The following is a 19,298-nucleotide window of genomic DNA, read 5'->3' as shown; positions in this document are numbered from 1 at the left end:
ATAGTGGATAGGCCCATAGCCCTCATTACTCCTAGGGGCTGGGTGGTATATGAAAGATATTTCAAATCATGTTTTTAATAATCTGGACATACTGAATTTAGCGTCAGCTTTCATAACCACAGCAAGCTGGCACATACCTACCTTGAATATTGGCATGGTCATTTCATGACAAAGACTGCCTTGGGTTGATGAGGAAAACCTATTTATTTTCCAAAAGAGATATCCACATGGTTAAGTTAACACAAGTAAAGTCCAGCTTTGATTTTTTATTTGCAAGTCTGTCTGTCTGTCCTACATCCTAATGATTCTTCCTCAAAAGACATCTCTGTTTTAGACAGGAAGGAGCAAAGATCTGATTGGTCAACATTGTATTTTGAAGGTAAAATGTGTTCTTGAAATTCTGCAAAATACATATTTCCAAATCATAGAAATTTAGTAGTGTTTTATTACCCAAAACAAATATTGTTTTTTTAATGAAGTCTAATTTGATCCATTTGATGCAAACATGGTCTGAATGAATATGTTTCATTCTGCCTCCAAATAACACAGTTGTTTCAGCTGGCCTCCTAGAAACATTAGCCTGAAATACTGGAAAAGCAGTTTCATAAAAGAGCTTTGTGTGAATGGAGAATGGCATAATTTTGTTTACTTGCATGACCAAACTGCTTCAATGTACATTGTGTATACAAGTGGTGCATCTTTCTCAGGCAGTACCCAGCAAGAAATATGTTTAAATATAAATTTACCAAAACAAATAAGCATGCCAAGTTCTTTTCCCATATAATTTCAAGTGTTTCTCAGAAATTATCACAACATTGCTTGAAAATTTTCCCTAAGTACTTCCCAGAATCTATTATTTTCAGTAAGAATTCTTTGTGTCACCATTTTTATTCATCACTGCTTTTTGCCTGCCCCCCACACCCGTCTTACACACACATGTAAGCAGGCACACTGACACACAAACATTGGCCCAGGTACACATAGGAATGCCAGGTCAAATAAATTAGAAAGATAAATATAATCTAACAAAAAAAAAATCAGGAGAAATGATTCTGAAGTAGTAGAGAGCACCCAGGATAGTTAACTTTTTAGCTAAGAGAAGAGTTTTAAAAGCTGGCTTGATTCAGAATGTCAATTTGAAATAGAAATATTTCCTTGTTATGTATGGACACATCTTAGTTTCAAAATAAGTAACTGGCAGGAGAATGGAAGAGTTCTGAAAGTTTTATGACTTGTGCCAGTTTTTTCTTCAGAGCTGTTTGTGATGCTCAAAGGCGTCTGTTTCACAGAATATCTCCCTCAGACACCTGCTGCTTTCAGCACCCACAGCCATCTCTGTCCAACTCATAAGTTGTATCCAGGAGTCTCCGTTTGCTCACCCCATCTATTAAGTTGTGGAATGCCCTTTTCCAAATAACCCGAGATCAATATCTGAGCCCGTCAGTTGCTCCTCAGATGACCCACAGTGATGTATTTCCTAATTTCTGAGTCATATCCTGATACATGTCCACCTAAAGAGGTGGCCTGCGCACAGGCAGGAAGAGGCAAGGGAAAGCATGTCATAGATTGCTCAGTGTGAAGGTGCATTAACACAGCGCATGTCTGCCATTCATTGGTGGTAGTTCTGTAGGCGTCTCCAAAATTTTATGATTACATTCCATCAGTAAAAAAAAAAAAATACAAAGCTTGTACTCTGACATATTAAAAACATTTCTAAATTAGTAATATACTACTGTGAGTCCATGTGAAAATATTAGAAAAGAAATCATCTTTCTAGGTAAAAATTACATAAAAATTCATGTGTTTACTCCTCATGTCATAAGAGATTGTCATGCACACTGTGAATAGGAGAGAATGGAAAAATGTGTGTTTATGTTTGTACACAATAGAATGTAAGAGGCAAAAAGGAATTGAGTTATTAATGTGAGATATCATGCAATTTGCGTGGTTTAATTTTAGAATCTACTTCATTGAGGTCTACTTTACATACAACAGAACCCACCAGTTGCAAATGTACATTCCATATAGTCACAGAAATGTCAGTAAGTCTATTATTTTCAATAAGAATTCACATACAAAAAATTTCCATCACTCCAAAAAATGTTCCCTAATGCTCTGTCTAGTCAGTCCCTTTACCCCCATGTTCAGCGTGGCATCCACTAAACTGCTTTCTGTCCTGCCTTCTCTTATGATTAGAATGGTAGACTATGTTCTTTTTGTGTCTGACCCAAATGCTTTTGCAAGTCATCCCTGTTAGGGTATGCATCAGTAATTTTTTCATTTTTATGAAAAAAAATACCACTATTTTAAATACCACTATTTTTAAATACCACTATTTTACTGTATTGATATCCAAAAATTTGTCCTAATACTTAAATATCTAGAAAACCTGATAAAATTTGACTTAAGTTTTGCATAGCATTGCCCCATTAGTTTTTAACTCAGCAATTAATATGAGGTTTTATCTGATAGAGTACTTAAGATAGGTAGGCTTGAAATTTGGTGATTTCTGTCATTTTTATCCAAAACATTCCTCTTACCTTGATATTTGAATTAATCCAAGGAAACATACTATATCTTGACAGGAAACTGGTCATGAAAGTTAATTGCCAATGTGGTTATGATGGAATGATTTCTTAATAAAGCATGTTTTGAAAAATTAGACATGAAATCAGAAACATGTCTCATAAAACTCTGATTTTATTCTAAGTGGCCTGTAGTCCCTATAGCTTACTGTCATTTCATTGAAAGATCAAGGGCTGGGGTTGTGGCTCAGTGATAGAGTGCTTGCCTAACACCTGTGAGGCACTGGGTTTGATCTCAGTATCACATTAAAAAGTTAATAAATAAAGTTATTATTAAAGAAAAAAGATCTAAAATTATATCCAAAGGGAAGTATTTTAGTTTTTATCTGTTTTAGGATTTTCTTTTAAATTATACCTTTAATTTGAATGATGATCCTGTAATAGATTAGGAAACTAAATTATACTGGGTCTGTCTTTAAACTATTTGCTTATTTCTTACTAATTTAAATAATGCTAGAATGAATAGCTCCTAGATCTGTAGTGTTTGGTGTTCCTCCCTTATTTCCTTCCATGGACACAAAGCAGGCAATTTGCTTTCCTCCTTGCTGTGACATGACCACAGGTGGGCTTATTCTTAGACTGAGCTTGAGGTCACCTGACAACCTAATTATACTGAAGATTCTTATTTGGTTTTCTTCCACCTTATTACATCCTATCCTTCTCTATTATCCCTCTGCCCCAGATAAGAGTAACCAACCAATCTTATTATACTTTGATTTAAAAACTTTAGGTGCTTTGATATGAAAAGGGCCTTTAATAACACCATTTAAACCATGTCAGCTAATCCACAACAAAAAGATATTTAAAAATCGCTCTTCTGAGCTCAGGGTATAGCTCAGTGGTATAATTCTTGCCTAGCATGCTCGAGGCCCTGGGTTCCATCCCCAGCACTGGGTAAGGACGGTAGAGTGTGGGGGGAGGGTCTTCTGAAGAGCCATGTAAGAACTGAATGCCAAATTTCTACAAGTAATCTACCAGATCCCATGAAAAGGAAGGGTTTTCATATAATATGCTCAGATGTAAATTATTTTAAGTGTTTTATACTTTTCCTAAGCCCAATAAAACTGGTTTATAAGTCTGTATTATTTCATGTTACTAAATTTTTAATTAGTGGTGTACTATTATTTTCACAGGAAATCAATACTTATAATAATACCTTCCATTTAACTTTAATAGGATACGTCTTATTATCCTCATTTTGTAAAATATTTCCCAACCTAACAGACTGAAGATCAGTGAACTCTGATTTCAAATGGGAAAGCATAAAGGAATTGACTCACCAACTACAAATTTGCCTAGGAAGGAGAAAAGTTCAGATACATATCCTAATGTTAACTCATTCATGCACAAGATCAGTGTCCTGGTGTGGGTGGGTCAGTAGTCAAGATCTTTATATCAGGTTAAGAGGTTTTTGTTTTATTCATTTCATGATAACATTTGATTCTTTTTATAATTCCTGTTCACTTTGGTACGTATATTTGATCATCTAAACTATCCATAAGGAAAACTAGTTTTTCCCTTTTGTCATTCTTGAGTCAATACTTAAATAAAATAAAAACAAATTTTTTTAAAAAAGAAAAAAATAGGTCTTTAGTCATTGCAATAGTTTCCATTCGTCCTAAAGGTTTTCAAATGGTTACTTGGAATTGCTTGTAGACAAGTTTGTGTTTGTTGTTGTTGTTGTTTTACAAAGTTCCCAGACTAACACTGGTCCATCTTGAATATCATGTACATCTTTCCTGAAGTTCTTCCTTCACAGAAGAGTCTTAAGCTGCTGTATAAGAATCACTGCACCAGATCATGCTTATTTCTGTTACAAAGATCTTCAGAAAAACAAACAAACAAACAAACAAAAAAAAACCACCTGGGCTTCCCTTGTTCCCTTTGCTGGTTTCTAACTCCCTTCAACCAGTTCATCTATGGATATACCAAAACTGATAGCTGTTCTCAGCAAAGGAGTTTTCTGGCTCCTTGTGTTGCCTATGAAGATCAACTTTGTTTCTTTCTGCAATTTTTCCAATTATAAATGTTGATGGTACTAGGTAATCTTGATCAAATATGAGTGATAACTTCTTTGGAAAGAATTTTTGTGGTTCTTACCTGGAGCCAGAGGGGTACCCCATCACAGGGATGGAAATTTGAATGCATGTGTAGATATTTGTGCAGTTCTTGAGTAGTTTTGTTTGCAAAAGTGCTATGTTATTCTTCTCTATAAGTATAAATTTCCCCCTCTGTCTCCACTATAAGTGAAGCCTCTCTTTTATGAGGCTAGATACTAGCAAAGCTCTGAATCTTGCTTACCGGAATCTTTTCTACTCAAAGTAAGTGACTTAACACCACAGTCTCTATTTTAGCAGAGATAGCTAATCTGGACTAAACTGAAGGGCAGTGGTTTTAGAAATAGCAGCTCTAGTTTTGGTGGGCTAGAGAAAGGAGAAACCAGAGGGCTGGCTGTGCACTGCTGGGAGAAGAAAACTGGGAGGAGGGAAAAGAGATGCCTTAGGTGGGTGGAACCAGTTGCTATGGTTTCTGAGGTTCATTTTAATACCAGAGGCTGCCAATTGCATTCATTATTGACATGCAGATTTAGGTGTAGGCTACCTGGGAAGAAAAGACCTTATACCCTTAGGAAGCGATCCATACCGAAAGGTTCCAGAAAAAGTGATCTAGAGTAGATTGATGGTAAGAAGAGATTTTAAAAATGACATACAAGTGGACATTACAGTGTTCTGGGGACTGAGTGTTCAGAAAAAGTTCTGCTTGTCACTGTCACAAACACAACATGCTGACCTGGGAAATGGCATCACAAAACAATAGTCCTGCAAACTGTTGAGACAGTGAACTTAGAGTCAGAATTTCTGGGTTCAAGTTGTAGCCTGGAGGTCAGTGCCTTGGCAAAACTTAAGAGCACTCATATTTCTTTACCTCTAATTTCTCATCTGTTAAATATTCACAGAGCTCTGGAAGCTATGATGAGGTGCAAATGAAATTAAACTATATAAAATCACAATTTTAATTTTTCTATGTACCTACAATACCAACCCCTATCCTCCCGCCATTCCAAAAACAAACAAAAAATGATGTGTGAGAAATCAGTATCTATCTTGTTAAAAATAGCTGTTGCATTTTTAACAATCCTGGAGGATCATTTGGAGTCACTCTGTACCCACATCATTGTATGACTGTTCTGAGCACAGACTTATATGGGAATATTTGAACTGAAGTCCAATTTTATCTATTCAGTGAGGAAGAGATAAATGTATTTGGCAGTTTTCATGGGATGGACGCCCTTATGTGTGCACCACACATACTGTTGATGTAAAATGACAGAATGCTAGGAGGGAATTTCATGAAGAATAGAACATAACTACCAGAGCTTCTTTAAAAAATAATTCAAGGTGAGTGTGGTAACGCACGCCTTTAATCCTAGCAGTTCAGACGGCTGAGGCAGGAGGATCACAAGTTCAAAGCCAGCCTCAGCAATGGTGAGGCACTAAAGCAATTCAGTCAGACCCTGACTCTAAATAAAATACAAAATAGGGCTGGGGATGTGGCTCAGTAGTCGAGAGCCCCTGAGTTCAATCCCTGATACCCCCACCCCCCAAATTCAAACAAACAACAGATATCTACTTAATCAAACTAGCTGTGACCACTCAAGGCATGATTGTGATCTAGATGGAATTTTGTATTCGAAGGCTGAGGAAAGACTTTCCATTGCAAAAGTAGTACAGGTTCCTTAGTTCCTTATATCCCTCATCCTGCTTCCCTAGAGAAACGTCTTCCTGTAATCATTATACCGTTGTTGAAATCAGAAAATTAAGATTTATATGGAAATATTAACCTATCTAGAGACTTTCTTCAAATTTTGTCAGTTTCCCAGTAATGTCCTTTTCTAATCTCGAATTGCATGATTATGTCTTTGTAGTCTCGTCTTATCTCTAACCATTCTTTATTCTTTTTAATCTTACCTGACATTTGCACTTTGAAGAGTATTACCACTGTTTTGTAGAATGCCCCTCAGTTTTGGTTTGCCTGATGTTTTCCCATGTTTGGGGGAGGTAAGTTTTTGACAAGAATGCCACAAAAGTGAGACCGTGCCCCTCCCAATGTATCCTTTCGGGATGTCAATGTTACCGTCCACCAGTGGTGTTAACTTTGATGTCTCTTTTAAGGTGGTGTCTGTTAGATTTGCCTAATGTAACATTATGAGTTTCCCCTTTGTAATTAATAACTGTCTTATCATTTGTTTGTTTGTTTGTTCTGGTGCTAGGGATAGAACCCAGGGCTATGCACATGCCATGCACATGCTGTGCCACTGAGCTGCACCCGAGCTCTCTCTTGTTTTTCAAGAAGATTTTATGCTTTCTTAAGCTGATGGTCAGGGTTGGAGCAAGTGTCATTCACAGAGGGTTGCAAAGCGCCCTGTCCTGGTAGGTCTAAGAAATGATGCCTTCTAAAATGATGGAGTCATTATGTAAGTGTTTAAATAGATTTCTCTCAATCCACGCTGAAATGGATTGCCTGACATTACATTGCAGGATTTTTAAGTCCTACCTTCAGGCAAATCTCATAGTTACTAGCAAAAATGAAAGTGTGAAATGCTTTTTAATGTATATTTAACAACACATAGTCTGATGATTGCTGATGTGTAGTCTCTGTGGACTTCCTTTGCTATCAGAGGAGGATGCTAAGAGACAACTTTTTACACATTTATTCTATCTAAATCCATCACATGTTTACTTTTCAAATATCTATGACTGTCATTTATAACAAGATCATAAGAAGTCAAATACTTTAAGTCTAACTCAAACTTTGAATCATAGGATTACAACCAATTTTCAGGAAAAGTACAATTACCTTTCACAAATAATATTTCCCTGATTCTACCTCATGAAATCACCTACTCTTAAATGATGCTAAAATACAGCCATTTTAAAAAGAAAAGATACAGCTTAGGGAGGGGAGTATGAGGGGTAATGCTACTTTATTCATCTTTTTGATTCAGAAATTCACATAACTCCCATTTAAAGGAATTTCCATCATTGAATCCAGTTTCATGTCTGCTTGTGTCGAAGAAGTAAATTTCGCAAACTGTACTTAATTCCTTCCTATGGTGTCACTATTTAATAAGGATTAAGGTACCTTTTTTTTTTTTTGCATTTATACTGGGTTGCACAGCAAGAGTTCACGTCTTATACTAATATATGCTAAATAGTTGCATAGTACATAGATCATTGTTGTTAAAATAGCAGTACTGAAGGCATTTTAGATCACAGAGCCCCAGTGGTCTACATTTTGTTTGCTTTGACATTATTAAACTCAATCTGTTTCTCTAACTGTGACTCTAATTACTACATTTGCATGGCAGAAAAGTTTGCTTTGTGGGTTGATTTTTATTAACAGTGCTTGCATGTTGTTTTCTGCTCTCGCTCTCAGTGTTTCACGAGCAGAGAGAGCACCTTCAGTTGCAGTGGATAATTATGCACAATCAATAAGTTTCTGTGTTTGTCTTTGTTGTTTCTTTGATGTGGCCTGTAGGATGCTGCCGGCAAGGTGCTGGACCGCTGGGCCATCATGTCTCGAGAAGAGGAAATCATCACCCTTCAGCAGTTTCTGCGGTTTGGAGAAACCAAATCCATTGTGGAGCTGATGGCAATTCAGGAGAAAGAAGGGCAGGCCGTGGCTGTACCATCTTCAAAGACAGACTCAGATATAAGGACTTTCATTGAGAGCAATAATCGTACCAGGAGTCCCAGCCTCCTTGCTCACTTAGAGAACAGCAATCCTTCCAGCATTCATCACTTCGAAAACATCCCCAACAGCCTTGCATTTCTGCTTCCATTCCAGTACATAAACCCTGTCTCAGCCCCTCTGCTAGGGTTGCCTCCAAACGGGCTACTTCTAGAGCAACCAGGACTGAGGCTGCGGGAACCAAGCCTTTCAACTCAGAATGAATATAATGAGAGCAGCGAGTCTGAAGTGTCTCCCACACCTTATAAGAATGATCAGACACCAAATAGAAATGCCCTGACCAGCATTACCAATGTGGAGCCCAAAACCGAGCCAGCCTGTGTCTCCCCCATTCAGAATTCTGCCCCAGTCAGTGATCTCACCAAAACTGAACACCCAAAAAGCTCATTCCGGATTCACCGGATGAGAAGGATGGGGTCGGCCTCCAGGAAGGGAAGAGTGTTCTGTAACGCATGTGGGAAGACTTTCTATGACAAAGGTACTCTCAAAATTCATTATAATGCTGTTCATCTGAAGATCAAACATCGATGCACCATCGAAGGCTGCAACATGGTCTTTAGCTCCCTCCGAAGCCGAAATCGGCACAGTGCAAACCCCAACCCTCGCCTTCACATGCCTATGTTAAGAAATAACCGAGACAAAGATTTAATTCGGGCCACATCAGGAGCTGCCACCCCCGTCATAGCGAGTACGAAATCAAATCTCACACTCACGAGTCCTGGCCGGCCCCCAATGGGTTTTACCACTCCCCCACTAGACCCCGTCTTACAGAATCCTCTCCCTAGCCAGCTGGTATTTTCTGGGCTAAAGACTGTACAGCCTGTTCCTCCATTTTATAGAAGTTTACTCACTCCAGGGGAAATGGTGAGTCCTCCAACCTCCCTCCCAACCAGTCCCATCATTCCAACCAGTGGTACCATAGAGCAGCACCCCCCACCACCTTCTGAGCCAGTAGTGCCAGCAGTGATGATGGCCACCATTGAGCCTAGTGCCGACCTGGCACCCAAGAAAAAGCCCAGGAAGTCAAGCATGCCTGTAAAGATTGAGAAGGAAATAATCGATACCGCTGATGAGTTTGATGACGAAGATGATGACCCCAACGATGGCGGAGCTGTGGTCAATGACATGAGCCATGACAATCATTGCCACTCCCAAGAGGAGATGAGCCCAGGCATGTCTGTGAAGGACTTTTCTAAGCATAACAGGACCAGGTGCATTTCAAGGACTGAAATAAGAAGGGCTGACAGCATGACTTCTGAGGACCAGGAGCCCGAGCGGGACTATGAGAACGAGTCTGAGTCTTCAGAGCCCAAACTGGGTGAGGAATCCATGGAAGGGGAAGAGCACATTCACAGTGAGGTGAGTGAAAAAGTCCTGATGAGCAGTGAGAGGCCTGATGAGAACCACAGTGAACCCTCTCACCAGGACGTCATCAAGGTGAAGGAAGAATTCACAGATCCCACTTATGACATGTTTTACATGAGCCAGTATGGACTGTACAACGGTGGGGGGGCTAGCATGGCTGCCCTACATGAAAGTTTTGCATCGTCCCTGAATTATGCCAGTCCTCAAAAGTTCTCCCCAGAAGGTGACCTGTGTTCTAGCCCAGACCCCAAAATCTGTTATGTGTGCAAGAAGAGTTTCAAAAGCTCCTACAGCGTGAAGCTTCACTACAGAAACGTTCACTTAAAAGAGATGCACGTCTGCACAGTGGCTGGCTGCAATGCTGCCTTCCCCTCGCGCCGAAGCAGAGACAGGTCAGTAAATCTCCATTGGCTGCTCCTGCTGAGGGTGGAGGGTGCCAGTGTCAGTCATGTTGGACTTGACATTAAAAGGTCCAACCTCGCTGTTTTGATGCACTGCAAAGATTGTCCACAGTGACCATGTGATAACTAAGCTGCCATGCTCATGAAGGATTGTTGCAGTTGTTGCTTGTTATGATTAAGCATGCAGAATCGTATGCCATTTTACCCAGTAATGCACGCCATTTTTCTCTGTGTGCTGTGTACATGTGTGTGTGCATATGTATTTCCATGCATCTAGGTGTGAATCAGTTAACTGTACACAGTTCCCTGCCTCCCCATTTACCTTTACTTAGAAGCCGCAGCTTCTGTCATAGATATATATATATATATATATATATATATATATATTTCTGCTTTGCCTTGTGGCTTTTTAATTAAATCAATAAATTATCTTCATACACACATATTTATCCAATATAGAAACAGAAATTTACGGATGGAAAGAACCATAGGTCCAGGACATCGAGACAGCCTGCATCTCCGTAGGTATAACCAGAAATGTTATCATTCCTTACATGAGTATTTAGTATGTCCTTAAATTCTTTAAGAGTCATGAAAATATCAGAAGAAAATGTGAAGACAAAGTCATTGTTGATGTGGGGGCAAGATGTGGCGGTGTGGGTTTGTTTATTTTAATTTCATGGTGTCTTTGAGCATATCTCTAAAATGTAGTCGGCCATGGGAATTAGGCAGAGAAGGGGAGGCTTGCATGGACTGTAGGATCGGTTGAACATATTATGTCCAGCCTTCAGATGACATCACACCCTAGCTATGTAGCAGCAGCTCTGAAACAGTTGGGCTTAAACAGAAGCAGCTTGTCCTAAACCTCCCATGTTCTTTGTTAAACTTAAAGAAAATATAATATAAACGGAATGTGCCAAGGTGGTCAGTGGTAGGATAACAAGGTCATCCTTCACTATGGAGATGAGCCTGTGAGCAGATCATTTATATACTGCACCAGTCCAGCTCAGGTAACACACCAGTTAGTTATTCCCATTATATTGAATCATGGTTTAGGATTCTATGTTGTCTCTTTAAAATATTTTTAGAGAAAATTTTAGTATATGGCAAAAATCAATGTATGTGGAAGAAACAAAATTAATGAAGAAGTTTCCAAGTAGCCACAACCCATTTTCTAGTGTTTATCAATTGGGTAGAATTCTTGACAAAGCAACCTGTAATGAAAGAACTATGGAAAAGTAGTGATATGTCTCTGAAATATTCTGTTTTATCTTACTTGAAAGATGAAACCTTTAAAAAAAGCCATATATGTACACATATATACATACATATGTGTACCTATATGTGTGTATATATCTAAAATTTCCTTTCTACTGAAATAAAAGGAGCCCAATCTATGAAAAATAAAATCTTTAAGTGGTTTTCTTATACAATGCAAAACATGCTTTTAAAAAGAAATCTATTGTCTAATAAAAGATTTCTCACCTCCATTTATATTGTTCTGTAAAAATGGGTTGTAGTCACAAAGTTATTTTAATTTCTAAGTTATCATTGATGGTTCCAGAATATGTCAGGTAAGATAGATATACTTTGAATAATAAAATATAATACTATATCCAACCTCCCCTGAGTTTGTGAGTAATATTCATTCTTTCAAATTTGAAATAGTGCATGAGTGATAATGAGGTTAATGCATTGAAATTTTTTAACAAAAATAAAAGACTCATGAAAACCTACATCAAATATTTATGGAAATGGAGTGTTTGAAGACAAGCCAAAATTCATGCTTATTTGCATGAATTCCTATCAGAGTTTTAGCTGGTTTGCTGAAAATATTACAGGTCATAACACCAGAATAAACAGCTGTAGGACCAAAAAGGCTACATACCTAAAGCTTGGTACTTTCATTTAAGTCCAGCCACTTAAAAGCACAAGTGGTAGGATGTTTATGTCCTTAATGCATAAGGAGATACTATTGCATGCTGTTGGTTTGTCAGAGAAAAAACATTAATTGATGGCCAAAGACTATTTCAATCTCCATTTTTATTTTAAGGATGTGGGAGCTTAGCCAGTGGCTAGACATATAGAAGCTTAAACCAGTGACAGATAACCAGGATGTTCCAGGTGGGAAGAATGGTACAGATGTGTTATCGTGTGTTCCGTCTCACAGGAGAAGGCAGACTTTGGGAGACAGTTGATAGGTTGAATTTTGTCCCTAATATTTTTAAGTTTTAGAATTTGTCACACCTGATAACTGAAGAAGAGCAAATAGAAAAAATATTGCAGATTGAATTTTTTTTTTTTTTTTTTTGCTTTCTAAAAATATCCAAATCTTTTGATCTCAGGTTAAAAACTTGGGGGGAGGGGACTTTGATACTTCAAGAAGAAAAGTATTCATCCTTGTTGTATCTGTGACTTGGGTTAATATAGCACTGAGGCTAGCTACCATCAAATGACCAGAAACAGTGATGCCATTGGGTAGCGGCCTCCTTGGGCATCTCAGCAGAGTGGGCTGTGGAACAGAATTCTACTTATTTCCGCCTTCTTTTGTCACTCCATCATCTAATGGCAGCCCGTGATGTAATCTCCTGTGCACAAAGCCTCTTGGATCACATCTCTGATCTGTCCGTTAGGCTCACCTTCTCTTCTCTTCACTTTTACTCTGTGAGTCACTAGAATGACAGGAAGTCTAGGGCCCTATTTTTTTATACTTCCACTCACTGTGAAGCTAAGTTTTCTTACCTTTCTATTGAGCCAACAGACCTTGCCAAAGAAACTCTCCTTTGTCTTTAATTTTGCTTCCCTGTAGCCATTTCTTCCTTTCCCCAGAGTTTTGAGTTTCATTCATCCTTGGCTCCACAGTGTCTACCTTGTGTGCAGATGAAGCACTGAGGGAGCTTGAGCCAGCTGGAGTATGCAAGCTGCCAGGGTGCCCTTGTTATGGCCTGCACAATCGTCCTCTTCCTCCTGTTCACAGTGTGGCCTTCTTGTCTTCAGGATTAGAAACCTTACAGAAGTTACCCACAGGTCTTCCTGGGCTTCATCCAAGAAGGCAGACATGAGGAAGTTGGTGTGTTTGTTCTTCAGATAGGCATTTTAGTAAGACGGACGTAGTTGTGAAGTACAGTGTTTTAGGTTTGGCATTCAGGTGGAAAATATTCCCAGGTCTTTGCTTATGGTCCTTCTGGATTTTATAAGATCAAGTTAAAGACTTCTTGAAAAGCAAGAATGTTCTTTGTTTAATGTGACAGGGAGGAGAAAGAGGCACAAGGTTTGTTAGGGTCGAGGATTCTAAGCAGCAGTGCCAAAGGCATCCTTTTCTATGTAGTTGTAAATAAGTGTGTGTTTAATAAATTCACACTCATGACAAAGAGCAAGCAAAGGGACACAAAATCTAATTCATCCCAGTCACTGGGTGGCTATTGGAATAATTTTTATTCTAAGCAATGAAAGTGAAACGCGAATAATTTTCTCTGTAAAGTAACTCTGGTCCTCCAAGGTGAGTGCTGAAGTGTTCGGGTATATATTGATAACACTGTGAAGTATTAGCTTTTGAAATTGCTTCTTCCTTTATCCCTTGATTTTTCTGCTGCTGAGATGTGGTTCTGTCAGGGAGTAAGAGACTGGTACTTAGTTTTGAAGTATACATATGAAATAGTCCCTGGGAAGAAGAAATTCTAACTAACTGGCCTGGACCTTCAGTCTTCAGAAAGAGAATTTTCTTGAAGACAGCATCATAGTCAGAATTAGTAAGATTTAGTTAACTTTGGTCATTTTTCATCCTCTGACTTAAATGTTTGATCCCAAGGAAGGATGACTGGCCATGGATTACCTATATATAAGGAAAGCCCATGTATAAGTTAAATTTAAATTTTATTTAGGGAAAAAAAATAGGCTTCTATCTTCTTCCCTAACTTTGCTTCGTATTTGATAATATGTCATCAAGTACTTTTATCTGTTTTAGTGATTGGCAGTTTTAAAACACCAGCAACTAAAATGAGGACTTCTTTCTCAGAAACTAGATATGTGTATAGAAAGAAACATTTGTCTTTGTTGAGTTTCACCACCTTTATTGTTTACTTCTAAGAGCGGTGACCACTAATTGCTAAGGTTTGTCTTGAATTTTATCAGGAAGGTAAGCATAATCTGATCTTCAAGGTGTAGGGAAGGTGATCCAGCCACATGAATAAATTTAAAAACAAAATATTTGCTTAGGGTGATTTATAAATAAATATGAGGCAGCCATTGGTGCCAAGTGTGAACCTTCCTCGATTGCTAGTTAAATCAGTCCAGATTTAAACATGTAAACTTCTTGATTTGTATGGAGTAAGACATCTGTATTTGGTTTATTAAAACCTGCTGATGTCTCCAGAACTAAATTTGTTCCTCTATAGGCCTCTGGGTAGCTGTAGCTAAAAAGCAGAGATGTATAGTTTTTGCTAGTCTTATTACCTGATTTTAAGCCCTGTACAGGTGTACAGGAATAAATTAACATGAGCTACCTCTGATGAGCCACTGCATACATTAACAACAGAGGTGAAGATGCGAAAACATGCTACCTGCCTCCTGTTATCACCTTCTCGGGAAGAGCAACATTCATTTTTTCCATCATTTTCTATGTTTGGAAACTTATGGAGAACTTTTCTAGAGTGAGCTTTTCAGCAAGTACACACAGTTTCACCAGGCACTACCTCCAAGAAATGAGCCACTTAGCACCAATTCAAGACAACTATTAGTATATTTGCCCTAACATAATTAGCTGTCAAATACAATATGTTAATTTCTCCATGTACAAGAAAAAAAAACATTTTAAGGGAGCAACAATTTCATTTCCCAGTCAAACTACAACCCTGTAATTCCAAAATTCTTTGATGCAGTGAAGTTGAGCAGGTCCTCTGACTTTTAAATGTTAAGGAAGAGATTTTTTCCCCTGCTACTCTATTTGGTCTCACAATTGCGCCAGCAGATCAATAGGCCTTTTGTACTTATCTCCATTACTTTCCATCAAAAGCAAACAAACAAAATAAATTCCCCTCCTGAGTAATTGCTAGTTGTGCCCTCCTCAAGCAAAACTTTAGTAGTAAGATAAACTTCTGTGTCATTCCTGTCCCTGGGGTTCTTTTTATACACTGGGAGAAGAGCAATGAGCAAAACGGTCTCCTTGTATCATGGGGAGAGACTCTGTCAAGCCTAAAGTGAGCCTCCGATCTTCCTAATGACCTCCTGCTGGCCCAGCTGGATGCAAGACAAGCTCATTTAAGCCTCTGCTGACCTTTCACTCCTCCACCACAAGAGCTGCACCAGTCACTTCCACATCTTCAAAACCAAGGGCCAAATCTGGCAACAAAGCTGTATGGCGGGCTAGCGATTTCCCTTGCATAATGCAGAGATACTTTTATGAATGTCTACAGATGGGACTTAACACTAAATCTCTCTCCGTGGCTCTATCACTTCCACTGCACAAACATAATGCTTCCACATAGCTCTTATTTTTTTTCTTCCTTCAGAAAGGAACCAGCTACTCTTTTCACCAGTATTATCTTGAAAATTCTGGCAAAAATAACAGAGAAGAAGGCAGGTACTGAGTGCTCAGGTAGTGTTTCATGATAGCACCATTTGGAAAAGATCCTTTTCCTGATTTCTATCTACCTCCCTCTGGTTCAACAGATTCTATGCTCCTATAGTAGACTTAATTGGTAGGAGTCTTCATACACAGTTTTCACCTGAGAAACTTGTTTTTGTAGACAAGCTGTCCTTTCTAAAACATGTGGACCATTTTTCCACCAGGAAGAGGGCAGCAAGACTGCACACTCACTCCATTAACATTTGCTCCAGTGACATGGGTAAGATCCATTCCCTCCTAGCTGAAAGGTTTCTACCAACTCTCCATGAAAGTCATCCATTTGTTGTTTACTAAGAGAAGCAGAGACTTCCTTCTCTATTTAAATTTCATACTGAAAGTTGAGCTGTAAAGCATTTCTTTTTTTTCTCTTTATAAAAAGCATACTCAGAAATGATTTAATGTTTTTGACATAAGACTCCCACGAGCTTCAAATAAATGAGTATGGCAGAATATGAAAGGAGTTTACACTTGCCAAAAAATTACAGTGTCATAAAAAAGGGATTCAATGACTTTGATTCTCAAGTGCCAGGATGATTGTGTATGAGAGAGAGGCAGGCAAGTTAAGTCAGATGAAGAAGAATACTTTTTAGGAAAGGACAATTTTTTTCTCAGTTATTTCACATAAAACTACACTTAAAAAAAAATACCTTGATTTTATGTCCTAATGCAAACTACCTGAATTAAAACAGGAGGTATAAATTTCTGGTAAAAAGCTGTTATGCCTGAAAGTGTTAGTGATCTTAACTCTAATACTTTATGGAGTTTATTACTTCTTTTATTAACTGGGGGAAAAAATGTTACCCACTTCCAGCTTAATTCTTTCTCTTGCTTACTCTAATTTTGACTTTACCTAAGGAAAGGGTGGGGAGGCTAAAGCCAAGTGATTCTGCCTGAACATGTGTATATGTACTGCTGCCTCAGTTTTGCTATTGCATATGTCAATCTGAATTATGACCAGTCATGCAGAAATTATGCTAACAGTCTAATCTAAATGCACCCACATAATGTATATGTGTGCTTATACATAAACACCCACATAAATAAGAATATCAAAAGACAGATCATCCTTAATTGCCAGAAGAGACATTTCCATCTTGGAAAGTGATGTATGAAGTTACTTTATCACATTGATGGGAAATCACAAGATTTTATAAGTAAAATTAGACAAATTTGGGCACTAAGAACAACAGGCCTTCAGAAGGAAGCCTTTGAGGCCTGATGGCCAGCTGAGGGGGGGTTGCTGTAACTCTGCTGCCTTTTTAGTCTCCTCTGTCACTGAGGGGGCACTGGTGGGTCAGTTCGCTCACTAGTAATTGTGTTTTACAGACTTCTAAAGCAATTGGCTCAGTCAGTCCCAATTCAATAAAAGTGGAGAGCAAGAGAGAGAGCACTTTTGTTCTATTTTTTACTTGAAATTATTTCATTCAGCAGTCTGTCTTTTTTATTACCAGGACTTGACATTAGCACTCCAAGCTATATTAGCATCCATTTCAGCAGTTCAGTAATGGTATTAAAAAAACACTTAACTTCAACGGTGAATGGTTGTATGACAGTACCATAAAAAATCCACATTAAAAAAAAAACTTATGTATGTGTCCCAGAAAATTATTTTTCACTTGTTTAACCACTTCAAAACTATGTTCTCATGACGGGTGTTCATGAACACCTTCTTATTCTCAGAAGTAGCCAGCAAAGGTGCTCTGTGGATTAGGGAATTGGGGGAAAAGAAAAGGGAGATCCAGAGGCAAGAGGGTAGGTAGAGATGCTGTTTACCCTGTAGTTAGATTACCTTCCATTCATCAGCAGAGATGGAATTGGCAACCTCAGAGCACCCAAGGTGAAATTCTTGGATCCTCTTGCATGACTGGGATTTGATTTTGAACCCAACACTCTCCAAACTTGGGAGCAGAGCCTAACTACTTTGGCACTGTGGTGTGCTCATAAATGGCTACATTAGGTTCTAAATTTTGATTAAACATTCAGTAATTAATCAATGGTAGACACGAAGCAGTTGGCAAAGTCCAGAGCTGCAAAATGTTTAAGACATAAAACATTACGAAGTAATTAGAATATGCTCCTTCAAGAGAAGGATTGCCTTCAATAAAGAGGTAAATGATAGCATCCTGTTTATTGTGGACGTAGGCAGCCAGAGCAATATGATAAACTGCTGGAGATACACATATCAGTAATCATCCACATTATTAGTACCATTAATCATAATTCCAAAAATATGACAGCAGCAGCCAACTTTTTGACCAATTTTGCTTCTGCCTGTTGGCCATTATAACTTCACTAATAGACTGCAGAGCTCCTGTGCGTGGCAGTTTGCATCGAGAATGGAAGGTTAATTATATTTGAGCTGCTGATTTCTTCTCTCCTTGGAAAAGGCTTAGCACTTTGACAATCCCAGGAGCTCACCGTTGTTAAACCAGTAAAAGTACTTTATTGAAATTTTCTTTGTTGGTCAGGAATGAGGATATGTTTCCAATGAGATATAAGCGCCAGGCTGGGATGGCTGCTAATGTTTCTTGCTCCAAAGTGATTCTTGAGCAGCAAGATGAACGCAGTGGTTCTTTAGATCACTTTGCTGTCTCATTTCTGTTTTGCAGGTGGGTAAAAAGTTCTGTACTATATGGTGATATGCCACAAAATCCCATATTAGTGGACCACAAATATGTGTACATAGGACTAGGACACTGGTGGTGTCAGGAGAAATAAGCATCTCTTTAATGCAAAATTGTGCATGTCCAACCATACCTATATGAACAAAAAGTAAAATAAACTTCAAAAAAAATCATCGGAATGTTTCTAAAAATTGAAATTTTCAGTGGCATGGGTGCATTAATTAACTGAAGGTTTCATTTTTCAGCTGGTAGTTTTGACATCACTTAAACTAAGGTGTAAATTAGATTATGTTCATTCTTTTGTCCAAGTATTTTTAGTAGTTTTATTTTCCACACAATTCTGGATCAGGCCATAGTATAATATTGATTGTACTACAAAATAATATCAGTTAGAATATAAAATGAGGGATGGATGGCTCGAGAATTAGTTTGTCCAGAGTAAATAGAAGACTTAGATTATGGCAGAGATTTCTTCCCAGTAAATCCTTAAAAGATGTTCAGGCTCATAGCTTTGCTCTTTCTTACCAAACAATAGTAGTAAACGGAGTACCATATGAACTGCCTGATTGAGAAAATTTCCAAATGCTGTGAAAACATGATCCTATTCACAATGTAACACTCATCTCACATTACAGCGCAACAGGTACCTATCGAATAATCAGCACCCTGGAGAAGCCTCCATGTGTCAGTTACAACTCAAAAGTAAAACAGTTAGGGAACAGGGCTGTTGGATATCAATTCTGCACTTAACCTGAGCATCCACATACACATTTTCCATCTACCCATCTGCCTTCCCAAATGCCATGGCTACATTAACATTTTTTATGCATTCCACAGCAATGACAAATTGTTTTCTAACTGTAGTACCAGATTTAGTATGCGAAAGACACGTTTGCCTCTGCCAACAAACCAATAATTCTCACTAACATCTTCAGAGTTACAACATTTA

The 19,298-nt window shown here is 38.4% G+C and overlaps 1 protein-coding gene across 1 annotated transcript in view; it reads left to right on the top strand.

The window, feature by feature from the left end:
* Bnc2 (basonuclin zinc finger protein 2) overlaps nt 1-19,298 on the top strand; it is a 402,451-nt gene that overhangs the window by 375,800 nt on the left and 7,353 nt on the right. Inside the window, exon 7 of the mRNA XM_077797863.1 lies at nt 8,124-10,093. Coding sequence (XP_077653989.1) covers nt 8,124-10,093 — 1,970 coding nt within the window. The remainder of the gene's footprint in view (nt 1-8,123; nt 10,094-19,298) is intronic.

Source organism: Urocitellus parryii, chromosome 4, assembly GCF_045843805.1.
Source record: "Urocitellus parryii isolate mUroPar1 chromosome 4, mUroPar1.hap1, whole genome shotgun sequence".
In the NCBI taxonomy this organism is placed as follows: Eukaryota; Metazoa; Chordata; class Mammalia; order Rodentia; family Sciuridae; genus Urocitellus; species Urocitellus parryii.
The sequence above is the reverse complement of the archived record's forward strand: the minus strand, read 5'-3'. Positions and strand labels throughout refer to the sequence as shown.